The sequence below is a fragment of the Neovison vison genome, chromosome X, assembly GCF_020171115.1.
Source record: "Neovison vison isolate M4711 chromosome X, ASM_NN_V1, whole genome shotgun sequence".
In the NCBI taxonomy this organism is placed as follows: domain Eukaryota; kingdom Metazoa; phylum Chordata; class Mammalia; order Carnivora; family Mustelidae; genus Neogale; species Neogale vison.
The window spans coordinates 75791432-75812819 of NC_058105.1; the positions used below are offsets into that span (position 1 = coordinate 75791432).

The following is a 21388-nucleotide window of genomic DNA, read 5'->3' on the forward strand; positions in this document are numbered from 1 at the left end:
TTTATATGGAACCAGAAAAGACCTCGAATAGCCAAAGGGATATTGAAAAACAAAGCCAAAGTTGGTGGCATCACAATTCCGGACTTCAAGCTTTATTACAAAGCTGTCATCATCAAGACAGCATGGTACTGGCACAAAAACAGACACATAGACCAATGGAACAGAATAGAGAGCCCAGAAATAGACCCTCAACTCTATGGTCAACTAATCTTCGACAAAGCAGGAAAGGATGTCCAATGGAAAAAAGACAGCCTCTTCAATAAATGGTGTTGGGAAAATTGGACAGCCACGTGCAGAAAAATGAAATTGGACCATTTCCTTACACCACACACAAAAATAGATTCAAAATGGATTAAGGACCTCCATGTGAGAAAGGAATCCATCAAAATCCTTGAGGAGAACACAGGCAGCAACCTCTTCGACCTCAGCCGCAGCAACATCTTCCTAGGAACATCACCAAAGGCAAGGGAAGCAAGGGCAAAAATGAACTTTTGGGATTTCATCAAAATCAAAAGCTTTTGCACAGCAAAGGTAACAGTTAACAAAACCAAAAGACAACTGACAGAATGGGAGAAGATATTTGCAAACGACATATCAGATAAAGGACTAGTGTCCAAAATCTATAAAGAACTTAACAAACTCAACACCCAAAGAACAAATAATCCAATCAAGAAATGGGCAGAGGACATGACCAGATGTTTCTGCAAAGAAGACATCCAGATGGCCAACAGACACATGAAAAAGTGCTCCATATCACTCGGCATCAGGGAAATACAAATCAAAACCACAATGAGATATCACCTCACACCAGTCAGAATGGCTAAAATCAACAAGTCAGGAAATGACAGATGCTGGCGAGGATGCGGAGAAAGGGGAACCCTCCTACACTGTTGGTGGGAATGCAAGCTGGTGCAACCACTCTGGAAAACAGCATGGAGGTTCCTAAAAATGTTGAAAATAGAACTGCCCTATGACCCAGCAATTGCACTACTGGGAATTTACCCTAAAGATACAAACGTAGTGATCCAAAGGGGCACGTGCACCCGAATGTTTATAGCAGCAATGTCCACAATAGCCAAACTATGGAAAGAACTTAGATGTCCATCAACAGATGAATGGATCAAGAAGATGTGGTATATATACACAATGGAATACTACGCAGCCATCAAAAGAAATGAAATCTTGCCATTTGCGACAACATGGATGGAACTAGAGCATATCATGCTTAGCGAAATAAGTCAAGCGGAGAAAGACAACTATCATATGATCTCCCTGATATGAGGGAGTGGTGATGCAACATGGGGGCTTAAGTGGGTACGAGAAGAATCCATGAAACAAGATGGGATAGGGAGGGAGACAAACCATAAGTGACTCTTAATCTCACGAAACAAACTGTGGGTTGCTGGGGGGAGGGGGGTTGGGAGAAGGGGGGTAGGGTTATGGACATTGGGGAGGGTATGTGCTTTTGGGTAAACTGGAAGGGGAGATGAACCATGAGAGACTATGGACTCTGAAAAACAATCTGAGGGGTTTGAAGTGGCGGGGGGTGGGAGGTTGGGGTACCAGGTGGTGGGTATTATAGAGGGCACAGCTTGCATGGAGCACTGGGTGTGGTGAAAAAATAATGAATACTGTTTTTCTGAAAGTAAATAAATTGAAAAAAAAACAAACAAACAAACAAAAAAAACATAGCAGAGCAAAACACGAGATGCCATGGGAAATGGGCTAAGGGAGAAATTTGTAGCTATGAATATTCACATTAAAAAAGATCTCAGATTAACAACTTAACATTAAGACTTAAGTAATTAGGAAAAGAAACACAAAGTAAACTCAAAGATAGAAGAAAGGAAAGAGCAAAGACAAAGCATAGACAAATAAAATACAGAATAGAAAAACAATAAAGAAAATCAATGAAACCAAAAGTTGGCTCTCTGAAAACATCAACAAAATTGAAGAACTCTCAGTGAGATGGACTAAAGGAAGAGAGGAGACTCAAATTACTAAAATCAAAAATGGAAAGGGAGGATATTACTACTAATTATACTGAAATATATATATATACATATAATACAAACTATATTTATATATTGTATATATGTATATGTGTATATATGTTACACCAAAAAATTGGATAACCTAGATGAAATGGACAGAGTCCTAGAATAGAAAACCTACCAAGACTAAAGCATTTAGAAATACAAAGTCTGAATCTTACCATAACTAGCAAGGAGATTTTTTTTCTTTATTTTTATTTTTACTTTATCACACTGTAGTTAACATACAGTGTTACATTAGTTTCAGGTGTACAGTATAGTGATTCAACACTTCCATTCAACATCTGGAACTTATCACAAGGTGCACCCTCCTTAATCCCCATCACTTACTTCACCAACCCCCCACCAACCTCCCCTCTGGTAACTGTTAGTTGGTTTTCTTTTTTTTTTCCAATTTATTTATTTTCAGAAAAACATTATTCATTATTTTTTCACCACACCCAGTGCTCCATGCAAGCCGTGCTCTCTATAATACCCACCACTTGGTACCCCCAACTTCCCACCTGCCCCGCCACTTCAAACCCCTCAGATTGTTTTTCAGAGTCCATAGTCTCTCATGATTCACCTCCCCTTCCAATTTCTCCAACTCCTTTATTTGTGGAGCATAACAAATGGCGTGGAGGACATGGGGAGTTAGTTGGTTTTCTATAGTTAAGAGTTGGCCTTGTGGTTTGCCTCTCTTTCTCTTACTTTTCCTTTGCTCATTTATTTCTTAAATTCCTCATATGAGTGAAATCATATGGTATCTCTCTTTCTTTAATGACATTTTTCATTTAACATTTTTCTCTGTAGCTCCAATCATTTTGCTGCAAAATGGCAAGATTTCATTTTTTCTGGCTGAATAATATTCCATTGTTTATATATACAACCTCTTCAATTGGGATGCTCCTGTATATATTTTGCTGCTATAAACTTATGGGTATGTATATCGCTTTGAACTACAGTTGTTGTATTTTTTGGTAGATATTCAGTAGTAGGATTACTGGATTGTTGGATTGTTCCATTTATAACTTTTTGAGGAAAATCAATACTGTCTTTTACAGTGTCTGCACCACTTTGCATTCCCACCAACAGTGAAAAAGGGGTTCCTTCTCTCCAAACCCTCACCAACAATTCTTGCTTCTTGTGTTGTTGATTTCTGTCGTTCTGACAGATGTGAGGTGTTACCACATTGTGGTTTTAATTTTATTTGCCTAATGATGAGTGATGTTGAGCATTTATTCATGTGTCTGTTGCTTATCTGGATTTCTGCTTTGGAGAAATGTCTGTTTATTTCTTCTGCCCACTTTCTATTGAATTATTTGTTTTTTTTTTTTTTTGAGTATTGAGTTGTGTAAGTTCTTTATATATTTTGGATACTAACCCTTTATTGGATAAGTCATTTGCAAATATCTTCTTCCATTCTGCAGGTTGCCATTTTTGTTTTGTTGAGTGTTTGCTTTGTTGTACAGAAGCTTTTTATTTTGGTGTAGTACCAATAGTTTATTTTGCTTTCATCTTTCTTGCCTGAGAAGACATATTTAGAAAGAAGTTGCTACTAGCAATGTCAAAGAGGTCACTCCCTGTGCTATCCTTTAAGATTTTTATGGTTCTAGGTCTCACATGTATGTCCTTAATCCAGTTTGAGTTTATTTTTGTGTATTGTGTAAGAAAATAGTCTGGTTACATTCTTTTGCATAGAGCTGACCAGTTTTGCTAACATCGTTTGTTGAAAATACTGCGTTTTTCAGTGGAGACAGTCTTTTAAGCAAATGATGCTGTGAAAACTGGATTTCCATATGCAAAAGAAAGAATCAGGACTCCTATTTAATACCGTATACAAAATTAACTCAAAATGCATCAAAGACCTGGAGAGGAGAGGAGTTAGAATGAAAGAAGAGTAGGGGACCCTATGTTTGTCTAGTCCCTGGAATCAGCTTGATAGTTGTCAAATCATTCTAAATACCTACAAGATCTAAGAAAAGAAATGCTGCCATTCTGCCAATAGAAAAAACAACTACTTTTGGCAAAGTAGGAGGTGTGGAGACATGAATCTGGTGTGATATATTTGAGGAGATGGCAGCCAAGAAGGGAACCAGCTTAAGGAGGGTAAACCAAAGTACTAGAAGCAGCAGAGTACAAAATCAGAACTTTAAAAGTCTAGTATTGTGGAGGACATCCCTGGCTTAAAGTTCAAGTGGCAAAGTGAGGTGGAATCCTAGGTGGTGCAGCATAGTCTCTGGGTACTCATGGTTACAAGAAGAATGGGGTTGTCTGTGTGCAGCAGATTTCCCAGGCATCAGAGTGGGGAAACTGGCTGAGGACTGTGAGTCTTGGCACAGGCTTTTTGCTTTGTGTTGCCATAAACTGAGAACCACTTCACGATGGTGCAACTGCTCTTTGGCAGGGGCCCAGGAAAAGGCATAAGTAAAAGCAAGACCCCATCCTTCCCCTGGGGAAAACAGCATGGATCTGCAAAACAAGAGTCCATAAAATTTGGATACTTGAAACTCAATTATATGCCTCAGATAAAAAGTCACAGGCTGGGTGAACACAGAGTTCAGACAGAAACCAGAGAGACAAGAGTGATTGCTTCTTTGTGAGTGCTCACTGAAGAGTTGGGGGAGAACTTTCAGTTCTGGGGCTAGAGAGTAGGGCACCAGCATTTTAATCTTGCCCATCTTTGCTGAAAGACTTCAGGGAGAAAAACAGCACCACATAGTGGAATCTCTTGCCTCTTACACTAAGCCTGGCCCCCTGGCAAAAGAGGCACATTTCCACAATTGCAAGGGTATCTGGGAATCAGCTCGACAGGCACTTCCACCAGAAGACCAGCAGGAATAACTGGCTAACACCAAGTTTGCAGATCATAGAGAACTAAGAACTTCTTCTCTTGGGAAAAACAGTATAAAGCATTCATTTTTTTTTAATTCTTTAGTCTTTCAGGTTTATTTTTTTGAACTATTATCTTATTTTTTCAATTCATATATATATGTATATATACATTTTATATATGTCATTGTATTGTATTGTATTGTGTGTGTGTGTGTGTGTGTGTTTCTTTCTTTCCTGTTTTGGGATCTAGTTTCTTTTGTCAAGCAGATTAAAATGCACCCAAGATCTAGTTTGTTTTGTTTTGTTCTATTTTCTTTCTTGTTATATCTTGCTTTGTCTTCTTCTTCTTCTTCTTTCTTCTTCTTTAAATCTCAGTTGTTGTTGCTACTGCTGTCTTTTCTCTCTGTCTTCTATTCTTTTCTGGACATAATGATGAGATGAAAAAATTCACCCCAAAAGGAAGAACAGGAGGTAATACTCACTGAAGATATTAATCAATATAGATATAAGTAAAATATCTGCCCCTATAGGGGCACATGGGTCATTCTTTGTTAAGAATCTTCCTTTGTCTTAAGTCATGATCTCAGGGTCCTGGGATTGAACTCCACATCAGGCTACCTGCTCAGCAAAGAGTCTGCTTCTCTCCCTCCTTCTGCCCCTTCCCACCCTTCCTGTGCTCTCGTTCTATCTCTATCTCTCTCAAATAACTAAATGAAATCTATTAAATAAATTATTATAAATACACGAGCTGGGCTTGAAAAAAACATAGAAGACACTTGAGAATTCTTTACTGCATAAATAAAATAACTAAATCGAATTAAGCTGAAGTTAAGATGCTATTATTAAGATGCAGCCATATATGGAGGCTCTAACAGGAAAGGAAGAACAAGGAAAAGAGATAGCCAGTGATATAGAAGATACAATTATAGAGAATCAGGACTTTTAAAAGTCTTCTCTATGGAGGGACATCGCTCCAGAGGCTAAACCAGGGGGAAGCCTACATAGGGTCAGAAAAACCCCAGGTCCCATGGGGTTACAGAAGGACGTGGGGTGTCTGAGTGTTGCAGAGTTTGCAGGCATTAGAGCAGGGAAGCTGGCTACAGTAACAAAGCCAAGGAGTGAGCTCTCAGCTCAAGGTTACCTTGAACTGGTCACAGGCTGGGTGAGCTTGGAGCGCAGCCGAAAGCCACGGAGATGGAAGGGATTGGGCGCTTTTCTCCAAGTGCGAGCGATTGAGCGCTTTCCTCCAAGCGCGAACAGAGGCCAGGGAGACAGGGGCGGTTGGGCGCTTTTCTCTGAGGGCATACTGAGAAGTGGGACCCCGAGCTCTTGGCTCCTCCGGGCTAGAGATTGGGAGGCCACCATCTTCATTCCCATCTTCCGGAACTCTACAGAAAGTGCTCAGGGAACAAAAGCTCCCAAAAGCATACCTGAGCAGATTACTTAGCCCAGCCCCTGGTAAGGATGGTACAATTCCACCTGGGGCAACGACATTTGAGAATCACTACAACAGGCCCCTCCCCCAGAAGATCAACAAGAAACCCAGTCAAGACCAACTTCACTCACCAAGGAGAATGGCAGAATTCCAGAGGAGGAGAAAGAAAATCTTATCTGGACTAAATGACAAGGCAGAAAAACTCACCACAAATAAAATGAACAAGAGGCAGTACCAAGGACTGGGGACCTAATCAATGCAGACATTGGTAATATGACAGATCTAGAGTTCAGAATGATGATTCTCAAGGTTCTGCCGGGCTCAAAAAAGGCATAGAAGATATTAGAGAAACCCTCTCCAGAGAGATAAAAGCTCTTTCTAGAGAAATAAAAGAACTAAAATCTAACCAAGTTGAAATAAAAAAAAGCTATTAATGAGGTGCAATAAAAAATGGAGGCTCTTACTGCTAGGATAAATGAGGTAGAAGAAAGAATTAGTGATGTAGAAGACCAAATGACAGATAATAAAGAAGCTGAGCAAAAGAGAGACAAACACATACTGGACCATGAGGAGAGAATTCAAAAGATAAGTGACACCATAAGACGACACAACATTAGAATAATTGGGATACCAGAAGAAGAAGAAAGAGAGAGGGGAGCAGAAGGTATATTGGAGAGAATTACTGGAGAGAATTTCCCTAATATGGCAAAGGAAACAAACATCAAAATCCACGAGATGCAAAGAACATCCCTCAAAATCAACAAAAATAGGTCCGCACCTTGTCACCTGATAGTAAAATTTACAAGTCTTAGCGACAAAGAGAAAATCCTGAAAGCAGCCTGGGAAAAGAAGTCTATAACATACAAGGGTAGAAACATTAGATTGGCAGCAGACCTATCCACAGAGACCTGTCAGGCCAGAAAAAAACTGGCGTGATATATTCAGAGCACTAAATGAGAAAAACATGCAGCCAAGTATACTATATCCAGCTAGGCTATCACTGAAAATAGAAGGAAAGATAAAAAGCTTCCAGGACAAACAAAAACTGAAAGAATTTGCAAAAACCAAACCAACTCTACAGGAAATATTGAAAGGGGTCCTGTAAGCAAAGAGAGAGCCTAAAAGTAGTAGATCAGAAAGGAACAGAGGCAATATACAATAACAGTCACCTTACAGGCAATACAATGGCACTAAATTCATAACTCTCAATAGTTACTCTGAATGTTAATGGGCTAAATGCCCCAATCAAAAGACAAAGGGTATCAGAATGGATTAAAAAAAAAAAAAAACATCAACATGCAGCCTACAAGAAACTCATTTTAGACCTGAAGACACCTCCAGATTTAAAGTGAGGGGTTGGAAAACAATGTACCATTCTAATGGACATCAGAAGAAAGCTGGGGTGGCAATCCTTATACCAGATCAATTAGATTTTAAACCAAAGAGTATAATAAGATATGAGGAAGGACAATATATGATACTCAAAGGGTCTGCCCAACAAGAAGATCTAACAATTTTAAATATCTATGCCCCTAACATGGGAGCAGCCAACTATATAAACCAATTAATAACAAAATCAAAGAAATACATCGACAATAATACAATAATAGTAGGGGACTTTAACACTCCCCTCACTAAAATGGACAGACCATCTAAGCAAAAGATCAATAAGGAAATAAAGGCCTTAAATGACCCACTGGACCAGATGGACATCACAGATATATTCAGAACATTACATCTCAAAGCAACAGAATGTACATTCTTCTCTAGTGCACATGGAACCTTCTCCAGAATAGATCACATCTTGGGTCCTAAATCAGGTCTCAAAAGTAATCAAAAGATTGGGATCATTCCCTGCATATTTTCAGACCACAATACTCTGAAGCTAGAACTCAATCACAAGAGGAACGTTGGAAAGAACCCAAATACATGGAGACTAAACAGCATCCTTCTAAAAAATGAATGGGTCAACCAGGAAATTAAAGATGATTTGAAAAAATTCTTGGAAACAAATGATAATGAAAACACAATGGTTGAAGATCTGTGGGAAACAACAAAGGAAGTCCCGAGAGGAAAATATATAGTGGTACAAGCCTTTCTCAAGAAACAAGAAAGGTCTCAAATACACAACAAAACCCTACACCTAAAGGAGCTGGAGAAAGAGCAAGCAAGAAACCCTAAACCCAGCAGGAGAAGAGAAATCATAAAGATCAGAGCAGAAATCAATGAAATAGAAACTAAAAAACAAACAAACAAACAAAAAACCAATAAAACAAATCAACAAAACTAGGAGCTGGTTCTTTGAAAGAATTAATAAGATTGACAACCCCCTGGCCAGACTTATCAAAAATAAAAGAGAAAGGACCCAAATAAATAAAATCATGAATGAAAGAGGAGAGATCACAACCAACACCAAAGAACTACAAACAATTATAAGAACATACTATGAGGAACTCTATGTCAACAAATTTGACAATCTGGAAGAAATGGATACATTTCTAGAGACATATGAACTACCACAATTGAACCAGGAAGAAATAGAAAACCTGAACAGACCCATAACCAGTAAGGAAATTGAAACAGTCATCAAAAATCTCCAAACAAACAAAAGTCTAGGGCCAAACGGCTTCCCAGGGAATTCTACCAAACATTTAAAGAAGAATTAATTCCTGGGCACCTGGGTGGCTCAATGGTTTAAGCCGCTGCCTTTGGCTCCTGGGATCCCAGGGAATTCTACCAAACATTTAAAGAAGAATTAATTCCTGGGCGCCTGGGTGGCTCAGTGGGTTAAGCCGCTGCCTTTGGCTCCTGGGATCGAGTCCCACATCAGGCTCTCTGCTCAGCAGGGAGCCTGCTTCCTCCTCTCTCTCTCTGCCTGCTTCTCTGCCTACTTGTGATCTCTCTCTGTCAAATAAATAAATAAAATATTTAAAAAAGAAGAAGAATTAATTCCTATTCTCCTGAAACTGTTCCAAAAAATAGAAATGGAAAGAAAACTTTCCAAATTCATTTTATGAGGCCAGCATCCCCTTGATCCCAAAACCAGACAAGGGTCCCATCAAAAAAGAGAATTACAGACCAATATCGTTGATGAACACAGATGCGAAAATTCTCACAAAAATACTGGCCGATAGTATCCAACAGTATATTAAAAGGATTATTCACCACGACCAAGTGGGATTTATTCCAGGGCTGCAAGGTTGGTTCAACATCCGCAAATCAATCAATGTGATACAATACATTAATAAAAGATAGAATAAGAACCATATGATACTCTCAATAGATGCTGAAAAAGCATTTGACAAAGTGCAGCATCCCTTCCTGATTAAAACTCTTCAAAGTGTAGGGATAGAGGGCACATACCTCAATATTATCAAAGTCACCTATGAAAAACCCATGGCAAATATCATTCTCAATGGAGAAAAACTAAAGCTTTTCTGCTAAGGTCAGGAACACAGCAAGGATGTCCGTTATCACCACTGCTGTTCAAAATAGTACTAGAAGTCCTAGCCTCAGCAATCAGACAAAAAAAAAAATAATAATAATAAAATAAAGGCATCCAAATCGGCAAAGAAGAAGTCAAACTATCACTCTTTTCAGATGATATGATACTCTATATGGAAAACCCAAAAGACTCCACTCCAAAACTGCTAGAACTTGTACAGGAATTCAGGAAGGTGTCAGGATATGAAATCAATGCACAGAAATCAGTTGCATTTCTTTACACCAACAACAAGACAGAAGAAAGAGAAATTAAGGAGTCAATCCCATTTACAATTGCACCCAAAACCATAAGACACCTAGGAATAAACTTAACGAAAGAGGCAAAGAATCTATACTCAGAAAACTATAAAGTACTCATGAAAGAAATTGCAGAAGACACAAAGAAATGGAAAAATGTTCCATGCTCCTGGATTGGAAGAACAAATATTATGAATATGTCTATGCTACCTAAAGCAATCTACACATTTAATGCAATGCCGATCAAAATCCCACCCATTTTTTTCAAATAAATGGAGCAAATAATCTTAAAATATATATGGAACCAGAAAAGACCTCGAATAGCCAAAGGAATATTGAAAAAGAAACCCAAAGTTGGTGGCATCACAATCCTGGACTTCAAGCTCTATTACAAAGCTGTCATCATCAAAACAGTATGGTACTGGTACAAAAACAGACGCATAGATCAATGGAACAGAATAGGGAGCCCAGAAATAGACCCTCAACTCTATGGTCAACTAATCTTCAACAGACCAGGAAAGAATGTCCAATGGAAAAAACACGGCCTCTTCAACAAATGGTGCTGGGAAAACTGGACAGCCTCATGCAGAAAAATGAGAGTGGACCATTTCCTTACACCACACAGGATAATAGACTCAAAATGGATGAAGGACCTCAATGTAAGGAAGTACTCAATCAAAATCCTTGTAGAGAACACAGGCAGCAACCTCTTCAACCTCAGCCACAGCAACTTTTTCCTAGGAACATCGCCACAGGCAAGGAAAGCAAGGGCAGAAATGAACTATTGGGATTTCATCAAGATCAAAAGCTTTTGCACAGCAAAGGAAACAGTTAACAAAACCAAAAGACAACTGACAGAATGGGAGAAGATACTTGCAAAAGACAGATCAGATAAAGGGCTAGTATCCAAAATCTATAAAGAGCTTATCAAACTCAACACACAAAGAACAAATATTCCAATCAAGAAATGGGCAGAGGACATTAACAGACATTTCTGCAAGGAAGACATCCCGATGGTCAACAGACCCATGAAAAAGTGCTCCACATCACTCAGCATCAGGGAAATAGAAATCAAAACCATGATGAGATACCACCTCACACCAGTCAGAATGGCTAAAATTAACAAGTCAGGAAATGACAGATGCTGGCAAGGATGCAGAGAAAGGGGAACCCACCTACACTGTTGGTGGTAATGCAAGCTTGTACAACCACTCTGGAAAACAGCATGGGTGTTTCTCAAAAAGTTGAAAATAGAGCTACCCTATGACCCAGGAATTGCACTACTGGGTATAAAGATACAAACGTAGTGATCCAAAGGGATATGTGCACTTGAATGTTTATAGCAGCAATGTCTACAATAGCCAAACTATGGAAAGAACCTAGATGACCATCAACAGATGAATGGAAAAAGAATAGGTGGTATATATATATATATATACACACACACAATGGAATACTATGCAGCCATCAAAACAAATGAAATCTTGCCATTTGCGATGACATGGCTGGAACTAGAGGGTATTATGCTTAGGGAACTAAGTCAATTGGAGAAAGACAACTATCATATGATCTCCCTGATGTGAGGAAGTTGAGATGCAATGTGGAGGGTTTGGGGGGTAGGAAAAGAATAAATGAAACAAGATGGGATCAGGAAAGAGACAAACCATAAGAGACTCTTAAACTCACAAAACAAACCGAAGGTTGCTGGGGGGAGGGGGGTATGGAGAGTGTGGTGGGATTATGGACATTGGGGAGGGTATGTGCTATGGTGAGTGCTATGAAGTGTGTAATCCTGGCAATTCACAGACCTGTACCCCTGGGGCTAATAATACATTATATGTTTATAAAAAAATAAAATAAATTATAAAAATATATTTAATTTGAATCTCCCTGAGGGCTAATGATGATGAGCATTTTTTCATGTGTCTGATAGCCATTTGTATGTCTTGATTGGAGAAGTGTCTGTTCATATCTTCTGCCCATTTTTTGATGTGTTTGTCTGTTTCGTGTGGGTTGAGTTTGAGGAGTTCATTATAGATCCTGGATATCAACCTTTTGTCTGTACTGTCATTTGCAAATATCTTCTCCCATTCCGTGGGTCGCCACTTTGTTTTTTTGACTGTTTCCTTTGCTGTGCAGAAGCTTTTGATTTTGATGAAGTCCCAGAAGTTTATTTTCGCTTTTGTTTCCTTTGCCTTTGGAGACGTATCTTGAAAGAAGTTGCTGTGGCTGATATCAAAGAGATTACTGCCTATGTTCTCCTCTAAGATTCTGATGGATTCCTGTCTCACGTTGAGGTCTTTTATCCATTTTGAGTTGATCTTTGTGTACAGTGTAAGAGAATGGTCGATAAAACCACATTGAGATATCACCTTACACCAGTTAGAATGGCCAAAATTAACAAAACAGGAAACAACATGTGTTGGAGAGGATGTGGAGAAAGGGGAACCCTCTTCCACTGTTGGTGGGAATGCAAGTTGGTGCAGCCTCTTTGGAGAACAGTGTGGAGATTCCTCAAGAAATTAAAAATAGAGCTTCCCTATGACCCTACAATTGCACTCCTGGGTATTTACCCCAAAGACACAGATGTCGTGAAAAGAAGGGCCATCTGTACCCCAATGTTTATAGCAGCAATGGCCACAGTCGCCAAACTATGGAAAGAACCAAGATGCCCTTCAACGGATGAATGGATAAGGAAGATGTGGTCCATATACACTATGGAGTATTATGCCTCCATCAGAAAGGATGAATACCCAACTTTTGTAGCAACATGGACGGGACTGGAAGAGATTATGCTGAGTGAAATAAGTCAAGCAGAGAGAGTCAATTATCATATGGTTTCACTTATTTGTGGAGCATAACAAATAGCATGGAGGACAAGGGGCGTTAGAGAGGAGTAGGGAATTTGGGTAAATTGGAAGGGAAGGTGAACCATGAGAGACTATGGACTCTGAAAAACAATCTGAGGGGTTTGAAGTGGTGGGGGGGGTGGGAGGTTGGGGTACCGGGTGGTGGGTATTATAGAGGGCACGGCTTGCATGGAGCACTGGGTGTGGTGAAAAAATAATGAATAATGTTTTTCTGAAAATAAATAAATTGGGGAAAAAAATTACATGGAAGCAAACAAAAATGTGATAGTTCAGAACCACTGGGATGCAGCAAAGGTGGTCCTAAGAGGCAAGAATATAGCAGTAAAGGTCTTTCTCAAACAAGTAAATTCTCAAACATACCACCTACCCTTACTTACTCCTAAAAGAGCTAGAAAGGGAACTACAAATGAAGCCTAAATATAGCAGAAGGGAAATAATAATAATTAGAAGAGAAATCAATGATATACAAATAAAAATGACATTCTAACAGTTCAATAAAACTTGGAGCTAGGATTGATAAATCCCTAACCAGTCATATTAAAAAAAATAATAAATAAATAAAAGAAAAAGAAAGAAAGGACCCAAATAAATAAAATCATGATAGAAAGAGGAGAGACCAAAACCCACACTGAAGAAATACAACAATTATAAGAAAATATTATTACCAATTATATGCCAACAAATTAGGCAATCTGGAAGAAATGGATACATTCTTAGAAACTTAAAAACTACCAGATTAAACAGAAAGAAATAGAAAATCTGGACAGACCCATAACCAACAAAGAAACTGAATCAGTAATCGGGGTGCCTGGGTGGCTCAGTGGGTTTAATGTTTGCATTTAGCTTGGGTCATGATCCCAGGATCCTGGGATTAAGCCCTGCATTGGGCTCTCTGCTCAGTGGGCAGAGTGTTTCTCCATCTTCTGTTCCTCTGCCTACTGCTCTGCCTACTTGTGACACCTCTCTCTGTGTGTCAAATAAATAAATAAATAAATAAATAAAATATTTTAAAAAATAAATTGAATCAGCAATCAACAATCTACTAAAAAACAAGAGTCTAGGGCTGGATGGCCTCCCAGCACTTTAAATTGCCAAACATTTAAAGAATTTAAAGAATTAAGGAAATTGTCACCTTTGCCCTGTTGGTGGAAATATAAAATGGTACAGACACCGTGAAAAACATTATGGTGGCTTCTTAGAAAATTAAAATTAAAAATTAAGTGATATTATGATAGGACTCAGAATTTCCACTTCTGTGCATATATTGAAAAGTAAACAAAGCACGTGTCAAAAGCATATCCATATTCATGGCAGCATTATTTCCCATAACTAAAACATGGAAGCAATGCAAGTGTCCAATAATGGCTGATTGGATACACAAAATATAAACATACCGTGGGATATTATTAATCCATGAAAAAGAATGAAATCTTGTGATTTGCAACAGCATGGATGGAGCTAGAGAGTATAAGGCAAAATCAAATAAATCAATCAAAGAAAGACAAATATGATATGATCTCCCTCATATGTGGAATTGAAGAAACAAAACAGAGGAACAATGGAAAGAGAGAGAAAGAGAAACCAAGAAATACACTCTTAACAATAGGAAACAAGCTGATGGTTACCAGAGGGGAGGAGATGGATGGTTGGAGAAAAAAGTGATGGTGACTAAAGAGTCACCATTGTCTTGATGAGCACCAGATGATGTATGGAATTGTTGAATCACTATTGTACACCTGATACTAATATAACACTGTCTGTTAACTATATTGTAATTAAAATTTAAAATCTTAGTAAAACAATAAAGGCATGGGAATGATGCTAAGAGAAAAGGAGGAAATTCTGTATATGCTGCAATATGGATGAAACTTGAAGACATTATGCTAAGTGAAATCAGCTGGTCACAGAAAGACAAATATTGTATGATTCCTCTTATATGAGATACTTAGAGTAGTCAAAATCACACAGACAGAAAGTTGAATGGTTGTTGCCAGGATTGAGGTGGAGGGAAGAATGAGTAGGTATTGTAGATACAGAGGTAGGTATAGAGTTTCGGTTTTGTAAAATGGAAAGAGTTATAAAGATGGATGGTGGTGATAGTTACACAACATTATGAAGGTATTTAATACCACTGGAGTGTACACTAAAATGGTTAAGATGGTAAATTTTATGTTATGTGTATTTTGCCCCAATAAAAATATTGAAGAATAAAAAAAAATACTGAGACTCATACTGTAAACCAGCTAATGATAGCTTAATAGTCACTGTCTGCCATCTTTCCCAAAGTGGTTTTCTGCTCTTTATATCTTCCTGTCTGGCAGATGTAAGGCCTACTGTCCATGTTCAGATCTCCCAGAATCAACTGTCACACACTTATTCCCAGAACATGCCAGTTACATTACTTCCATTACCAAAATTTTCTTCCATCTAATGTATTTTACTTCCTGGCTCTACCAAGTGGCTAAACCACATGAAACTTTGCTCTATCTTTTCAATACTGTGCTTTACACAAATCTGTGCTGCTGGGAACCTTATCCAAGACCAGGTTTTAAGCTTTGTACTGCATCCCTCACCATAGCAAGCATGTCTGCATATAATGTCGATCTGTTCCTGGCCTCATATTGCCAAGAACCTGGACAATCTTACTGCATTAAATAGATTTTCAGAAATACACCTGAAGAAGCCCTTCTAAAAGTGAAATCTGTATAGCAGTGCTACCAAAAGAGGCTCACTAATTAAAGTTTCAGTAATTAAATATGATAAATTTTACATACTCTATTCCCATCTTGGATATTTTTGATGAACAAAAATAAATACAAGTCTCTGAGAAGCTCTGCAGCAAAGAATACTATTTGACCACATTTAACCTAGTATTTGGCAAACACATTCAGACTCACAGCCGTTTTTTTCCACCAAACACTTACCCCTTGGAACTCAGTTTGAGAGATGCCTGTTCCAAGTGTACCTCTGAGGTACCCCCAGGCTCCAGTTTCTAAACCCTCTCCAGTTCTCAGGTTCCAGTCAATGAATTTCATAAGTTAAAGATTCCTCACCCAGGATTCCAAGATGCTTATTTTCCTCCAGCTCCACCTTTTCCTGGAATGTCTCATCTTGGAAGGCTTCATATCGGACTTTCCAGTAAGTGCCCCCAATCCGACTGGAACTCTTCTGGAAGAATTTATCTGAGCCACTGGCATATAAAAAAAGCAAATGTTACATGACTTAATTGTGTATCAAATAGATCCCCATCTCATCCTCAGTCTCATCAAGTTATAGATATTTAGGAAGAACCTCAGAGATCCTCCAGGTTAAATTCCACCCAATGAAGGTATCTCCTTGGATGGCACCATTAATAAGAAATACACAGAGTCTCAAGGATGGGGAGAAATTGTCAAGTCTTGAATTTTTCAAAAGTCAAGGGACTTTATTTCAGAGACAGCAATCCCTCTTACTGTTGGATAGTTTTAATGGTTGGAATTCTTTTTTATAGTAGGCTAAAATCTTCTCTTGTAAATTTCAGACAATGGGACCAGTTCTTCCCTCTGAAGTTAAACAGCCTTATGTCTGTCCTAATCATCCTCAGATAGTCAAGATCATTTCTCGCCTTAATTTAAAAAATATATATATTCTTCATTTCAGGGCTACCTGGGTGGGTCAGTCAATTAAGCAACCGATTTCAGTTCAGGTCATGATCTCAGGGTCCTGGGATTGAGTCTTGTGTCTGGCTCTGCACTCAGCAGGTGGTCTGATTCTCCCCCTCCCTCTGTCCCTCCTTCTGCTTGTGCTTTCTTTCTCTGTATCACTCAAATAAATAAATAAAATCTTTTAAAAAATATTCTTCATTTCAAAATGAAAGCCTGCTAAATTAGCAAGCACAGTTGGGAGATTTCTAGAAGCTATGCTGAGACCCAAGTCCTTATTTGCTTATGGTTTCCTCAGATTCATCCCATTATTTCTTACTGGAAGAATAAATATGATGGGTTCCCTAGAATATTCCTCCCCAAATTCTCCTAGTCTTTTACTAAGTACCTCTTCTGTAAAAGACCACAAATCATTGATAGCCCAGTGAGTCAGTATAACTTAAGACCTAGTATCTGAATAGGGATCTAATCTTCTGCCTTATTTTGCCTTCATCTGAGTAATGGATGAGACAGGAAAATTTGGAGAAATAACTCTAAAAGGATGATAATGGAATGGCTACAAGGCAGGTTGCTCCTGCTCTTCCTGTATTTCTCTGAATGCTTTTTATACTCCTGCTCAAATACCTCTTTCATATTATAGAAAAGAAAGGAAGGGGAAATGAGGTAAACAATGAGTAAAATAAAGGAGAGTTGGATAAATGCCATTTCAACTCTTCTGGTTTCTTTTGGGTCTTATTTTCTTAATGAAGCCTGGGATCATAGCAGAAGCTATCTCAAACTGTGCTTGAACCCCTTGCTGAGGATGTGACATAACCCTACAGAAATTCAAGAGCACACTCTCCGGGGGACCACAAGAATTTGGCTAACAGTTGTTATGCAAGTCCAAGCAGACAATGATTGCAACCCCCAAGTGAAGTGAGAGATTTGAGAGGTAGTAATTAATAGGTGTTGGGCTGGGCCCCAGGGAGGGGGAGGAAGCTCACTGTCTCTTACCTGCCCGGTTCCCTCAAATTCTTCCCAGTACTCCCATCATGCCCCATTGGGCCATAGTTCCATAGAATCTCATGGGCCTCAATGAAGTACTGCCGAACTTTGCCTGTGAGTTGGTTCATAGGGGGGGTCGTGGAGCAAGATTTGACCTTGTAGAGTGCTTGCATGCCATCTGGAGGAAAAACATCATGGCTGGCTCCATTCCACCCAACAGGTTTTGTAGCCAGATGACCCATCTTTTCCATTCTAATGTTTTTCCCTCCCACATTTCACTAGGCCACTTTCTCTCACTCCTCAAGAACCTAGCTAAGAGAAAGGGAGGCTATGTGGGAATTCAAGTACCTTTACCTGCTAAGCACAACTGACTCATTTACCAGATCGTCATTCCTGCTTCTGCAAAAGGCTTACATTGTAGCAACGTCAGCATTTGAACTCAGAACACTTGGGTTCCAGTCTAATTGTTATCAATTTCTGTAGGACTTTTGGCCAGTCACTTCCTAGAGTTGAACTGTAACCCCTGTTTTGTAAATGAGAGAATAGGGATGTCTATCACACTGGACTGGTAGAAGCACCACATTTTAAAAAGGGGGAGTAAGAAAAAAAAAGGAGTAAGTTACATGTAAAGTGGGAAGCTCCCCAAATAATGGAACATCTTCTATACATGGCAATGAAACTTCAGACTTGGGAATGTCAGGAAAATTTGCATTCTAAATAGTACCTCCAAATGTGGAAAAATGTACATCAAGGCAGAGGGATAATAGATGATACTGCCTTATATTTTCTTGGCAACTTATATAGGTCATTCAGGTATACTATTTGATGTGAGACGTTTGAGTCTCACATCATCCCAAGAAAATTTGAAAATTGCAAATTAGAAATTTGAGGTTAAAAAAAGGAGGAAAAAATAATATCATTCTTTTGTTAAATATGTGCTACATGCCAAGCCTTGTGCCAGGTGCTTTATATATCCTTTGATCCTCATAACCATCATGTGAAATGGACTTTTAATGTCCCCTCTTGCAGACGAAGAAAGCAAAAGATCAAAGAGGTTAAATAACTTGCCCAAATTTAAACGACTAGTCAGTGGTGAAACTGAGGCTTAATCTCCTATTTTTTAATGCCAAATTTAAAAGCACATTTTCTTCTTTCAGAGAAGCTATATGAGTTACCAAAGTTAATTAAACCACTGGTAGAATGAAGATTTGAATTCAGGCTTACCTGGCAAACCCTAAGACCCATATTTGTTTCACTATTGTGCTGCATCCCTAACCTCCATCCATATTCATTCATACCCTCTTACCCAGGTATCTTTAGGACCAAGGGAGAGCCCTGGATGATGGAGCATGGGTAAGTGGCCTCTGTTGGTCAAACCTACCACCACGGACTCATTATCCTACTAGTCTATAACTCCTTACCTCAAATCTCTACTCAAATCTACTTTCATATACACATAGTACTTTCCTGACACCTACCTAATTTATTGTATATCAAGTAATTCTAGAAATTAAGAGCTAACAAGGGTCTTAGTGATTATTTAGACCAAAACCCTCATTTTAGAGATGTGGCAAATGAGGCTTATACATGGGAAGGGACTTATACAAAGTCCTACAGTGAGTTTTTCAGAGAGCTGAGATGATAATAACTCAAACCTCCTAATCCCTTGCCTAGTGTTCTTTTCATTGTCTCATACATTCTGCCTCTCCTCTGAGGTTCCTAGATGCACTATGCCATTACTTCAACAATTTTCACTCTCAAAACACAAACCTTCTGCCCCTATTACTATTGGGTCCCAACTAGAGTGTCACTATTTGCCCACAAGACTCTATGGTCTCCCAAAGAAGGCTTCAAGTACTTCAGTCTCTCCTTCCCTCCATTTAATTAGCAGCAAATACCTCCAGGTCTTAATTCCTAAGCATTCTGAGCAAAGAAGAACAATTTAAAAATCTGATTATCCATCTCTATACCATCTTATGTTAGAGATGAGGGAGATAAAACCCAGAGAAATGTTCCTGAGGTCACCGTGCCAGTTAATGGCTGATCCAGGGGAAAGTCTGGCTAGGTCCCCAAACTGCAATCTAATATTTCATCCTTTATGTCTAGCTGGCTCATCTGAAAGACCTATCTTATGGCTTCAGCTCCTGATGATTATTAATGCCATCTCCTTTCTATACTTCAAGTGTCAAATATGTTGGATCTCACCTTGCAAGTGACTGTTCACTTGACAGCTAATCAACCATGTGCCAGGTTCCTGAGGCACCATCTCAGCAGTCACAAAGGTGGCTGGAAAGATGTGAGCCACATCAGTGCGGTGGCCCCGGATGGTCAGTATCTGCCCGTGGAAGAAAGCTGTGTGGACATCTACTTCATTGCCCATGCCAAATAAGTGCCATGCCACACGCTTCTGTGCACACATGCTTAGATCTGGTAAGTTCCCAAAGACAAATCCATTGATTGCTACAAAGGAAAATCCAAAGAAAATATCAGAGTTAGGAGATGGGAGATTTGCCATCTGCCATCCATTCAGATGAATTTTTTTAAAAAGCATACTGTACTGACTATATACCTTATTTAATTTAAAATCTCCTGAACAGCCTGGTAAAATAGGCAGATATCATTGATCTCAAGTAAAGAGTGAGACAACCAAGGCCCAGAGCAGTGAATTTACTTCTCTCCCAAGGCCACAGAGCTGTTAAGTAGTAGAACCAAGATTCCAATCCAGCAATATGAGGAAGCTTTCTAATGAATGGGATTTGTTTTGCAAGTTATTCTTCCCTTCCAGGCCAATTTCCTTCTGAAATTTCCATAGGAGAATTTTCAAGTTAGCTAATTACCATGGTTATCAAAGGTAATTTGTGTAAAACCCAAGAGAAACTGGAGCTGTTGAAACCATCCTTTACATCTTCCCTCTGAGTTTTCACCTTCCTTTGGGATTGCCTGGCTTTGAGACCATCTCTGGCACCAAAGGGACATAAATTTCTTTCTTAATTAAACAAAAAATAAAATCAATTTGTTTGTACTACTAAAATCAGTTATCTACCCATGCCTCAGGGCTTTTGTGTCTTTAGTTTGTTTTAAATTTAATTGCAGTGAACAACTTCCTTACAGCCAACAATTTTCCCCCCAAAAGATGGTAATTATCCCAAACTTTATAGGACAAAGAAGTACTGACTAACTATATAAGGGGGCAACCTTCACCCTGAGGGACTGGGAATAAAGTACATGACTTTGAAATCAATAACCTAGGCAAGATACCTAATGGCAAGAGCACCTCTCTGCAGTCAGACAGATCAGTGTTGGAATTTTAGCTGTGCATTTTTTTTTCTGTTCTGTAATCCTGGAGCCTCAATTTCCTCATAGGAAAAACAAGGAAAAGTTACCTAGTACTTAACTAGTACCTAGTTCCTGTGAGGGCTAAAAACAGGGAAGAGGTACCTACTACTTTTAGTTCTTATGAGATATATGGAAGTACCCACCAAATGCTAGGCCCAGTGTAAACCTTCCATCAGTCTTTACTGTCATGGCGTGGCCACCCTCTCCCAGCTCACCATGCATTCTATTGCTTTCCTGAAAGGCTGCATCTTCTTTGTCTACTGAGGTAGGATCTGAGCAGTAAGTGACAATGTTCTCATCAATATGCCAGCTAAGGTTCTCATCTACCACACTGAAGAACAGGAAGAAATCATTATCCACATCCTTCCGCTGTCGAGGGTAATTCTCATCTAGAGTACCTAGAGTAAGTAAGAAATGTGCTTTTGAGAAACTTCTCTCCTTAGTACCAGCAACTTTCAAGGGGTACTCACAAAAGTAAATAGAAAGATGGGGCCTGAGGAGTCTTTTGTCAAC

General features: G+C 39.0%; 1 protein-coding gene across 5 annotated transcripts in view; it reads right to left on the reverse strand.

Moving 5' to 3' along the window:
- HEPH (hephaestin) overlaps positions 1–21388 on the reverse strand; it is a 171816-nt gene that overhangs the window by 135123 nt on the left and 15305 nt on the right. For all 5 annotated transcript variants that reach the window (XM_044234962.1, XM_044234966.1, XM_044234965.1 and 2 more), the window contains exons 4-7: positions 21091–21273; positions 19745–19999; positions 17549–17717; positions 15968–16104 (exon numbers count right to left, since the gene is read on the reverse strand). In XM_044234962.1, coding sequence (XP_044090897.1) covers positions 15968–16104; positions 17549–17717; positions 19745–19999; positions 21091–21273 — 744 coding nt within the window. The remainder of the gene's footprint in view (positions 1–15967; positions 16105–17548; positions 17718–19744; positions 20000–21090; positions 21274–21388) is intronic.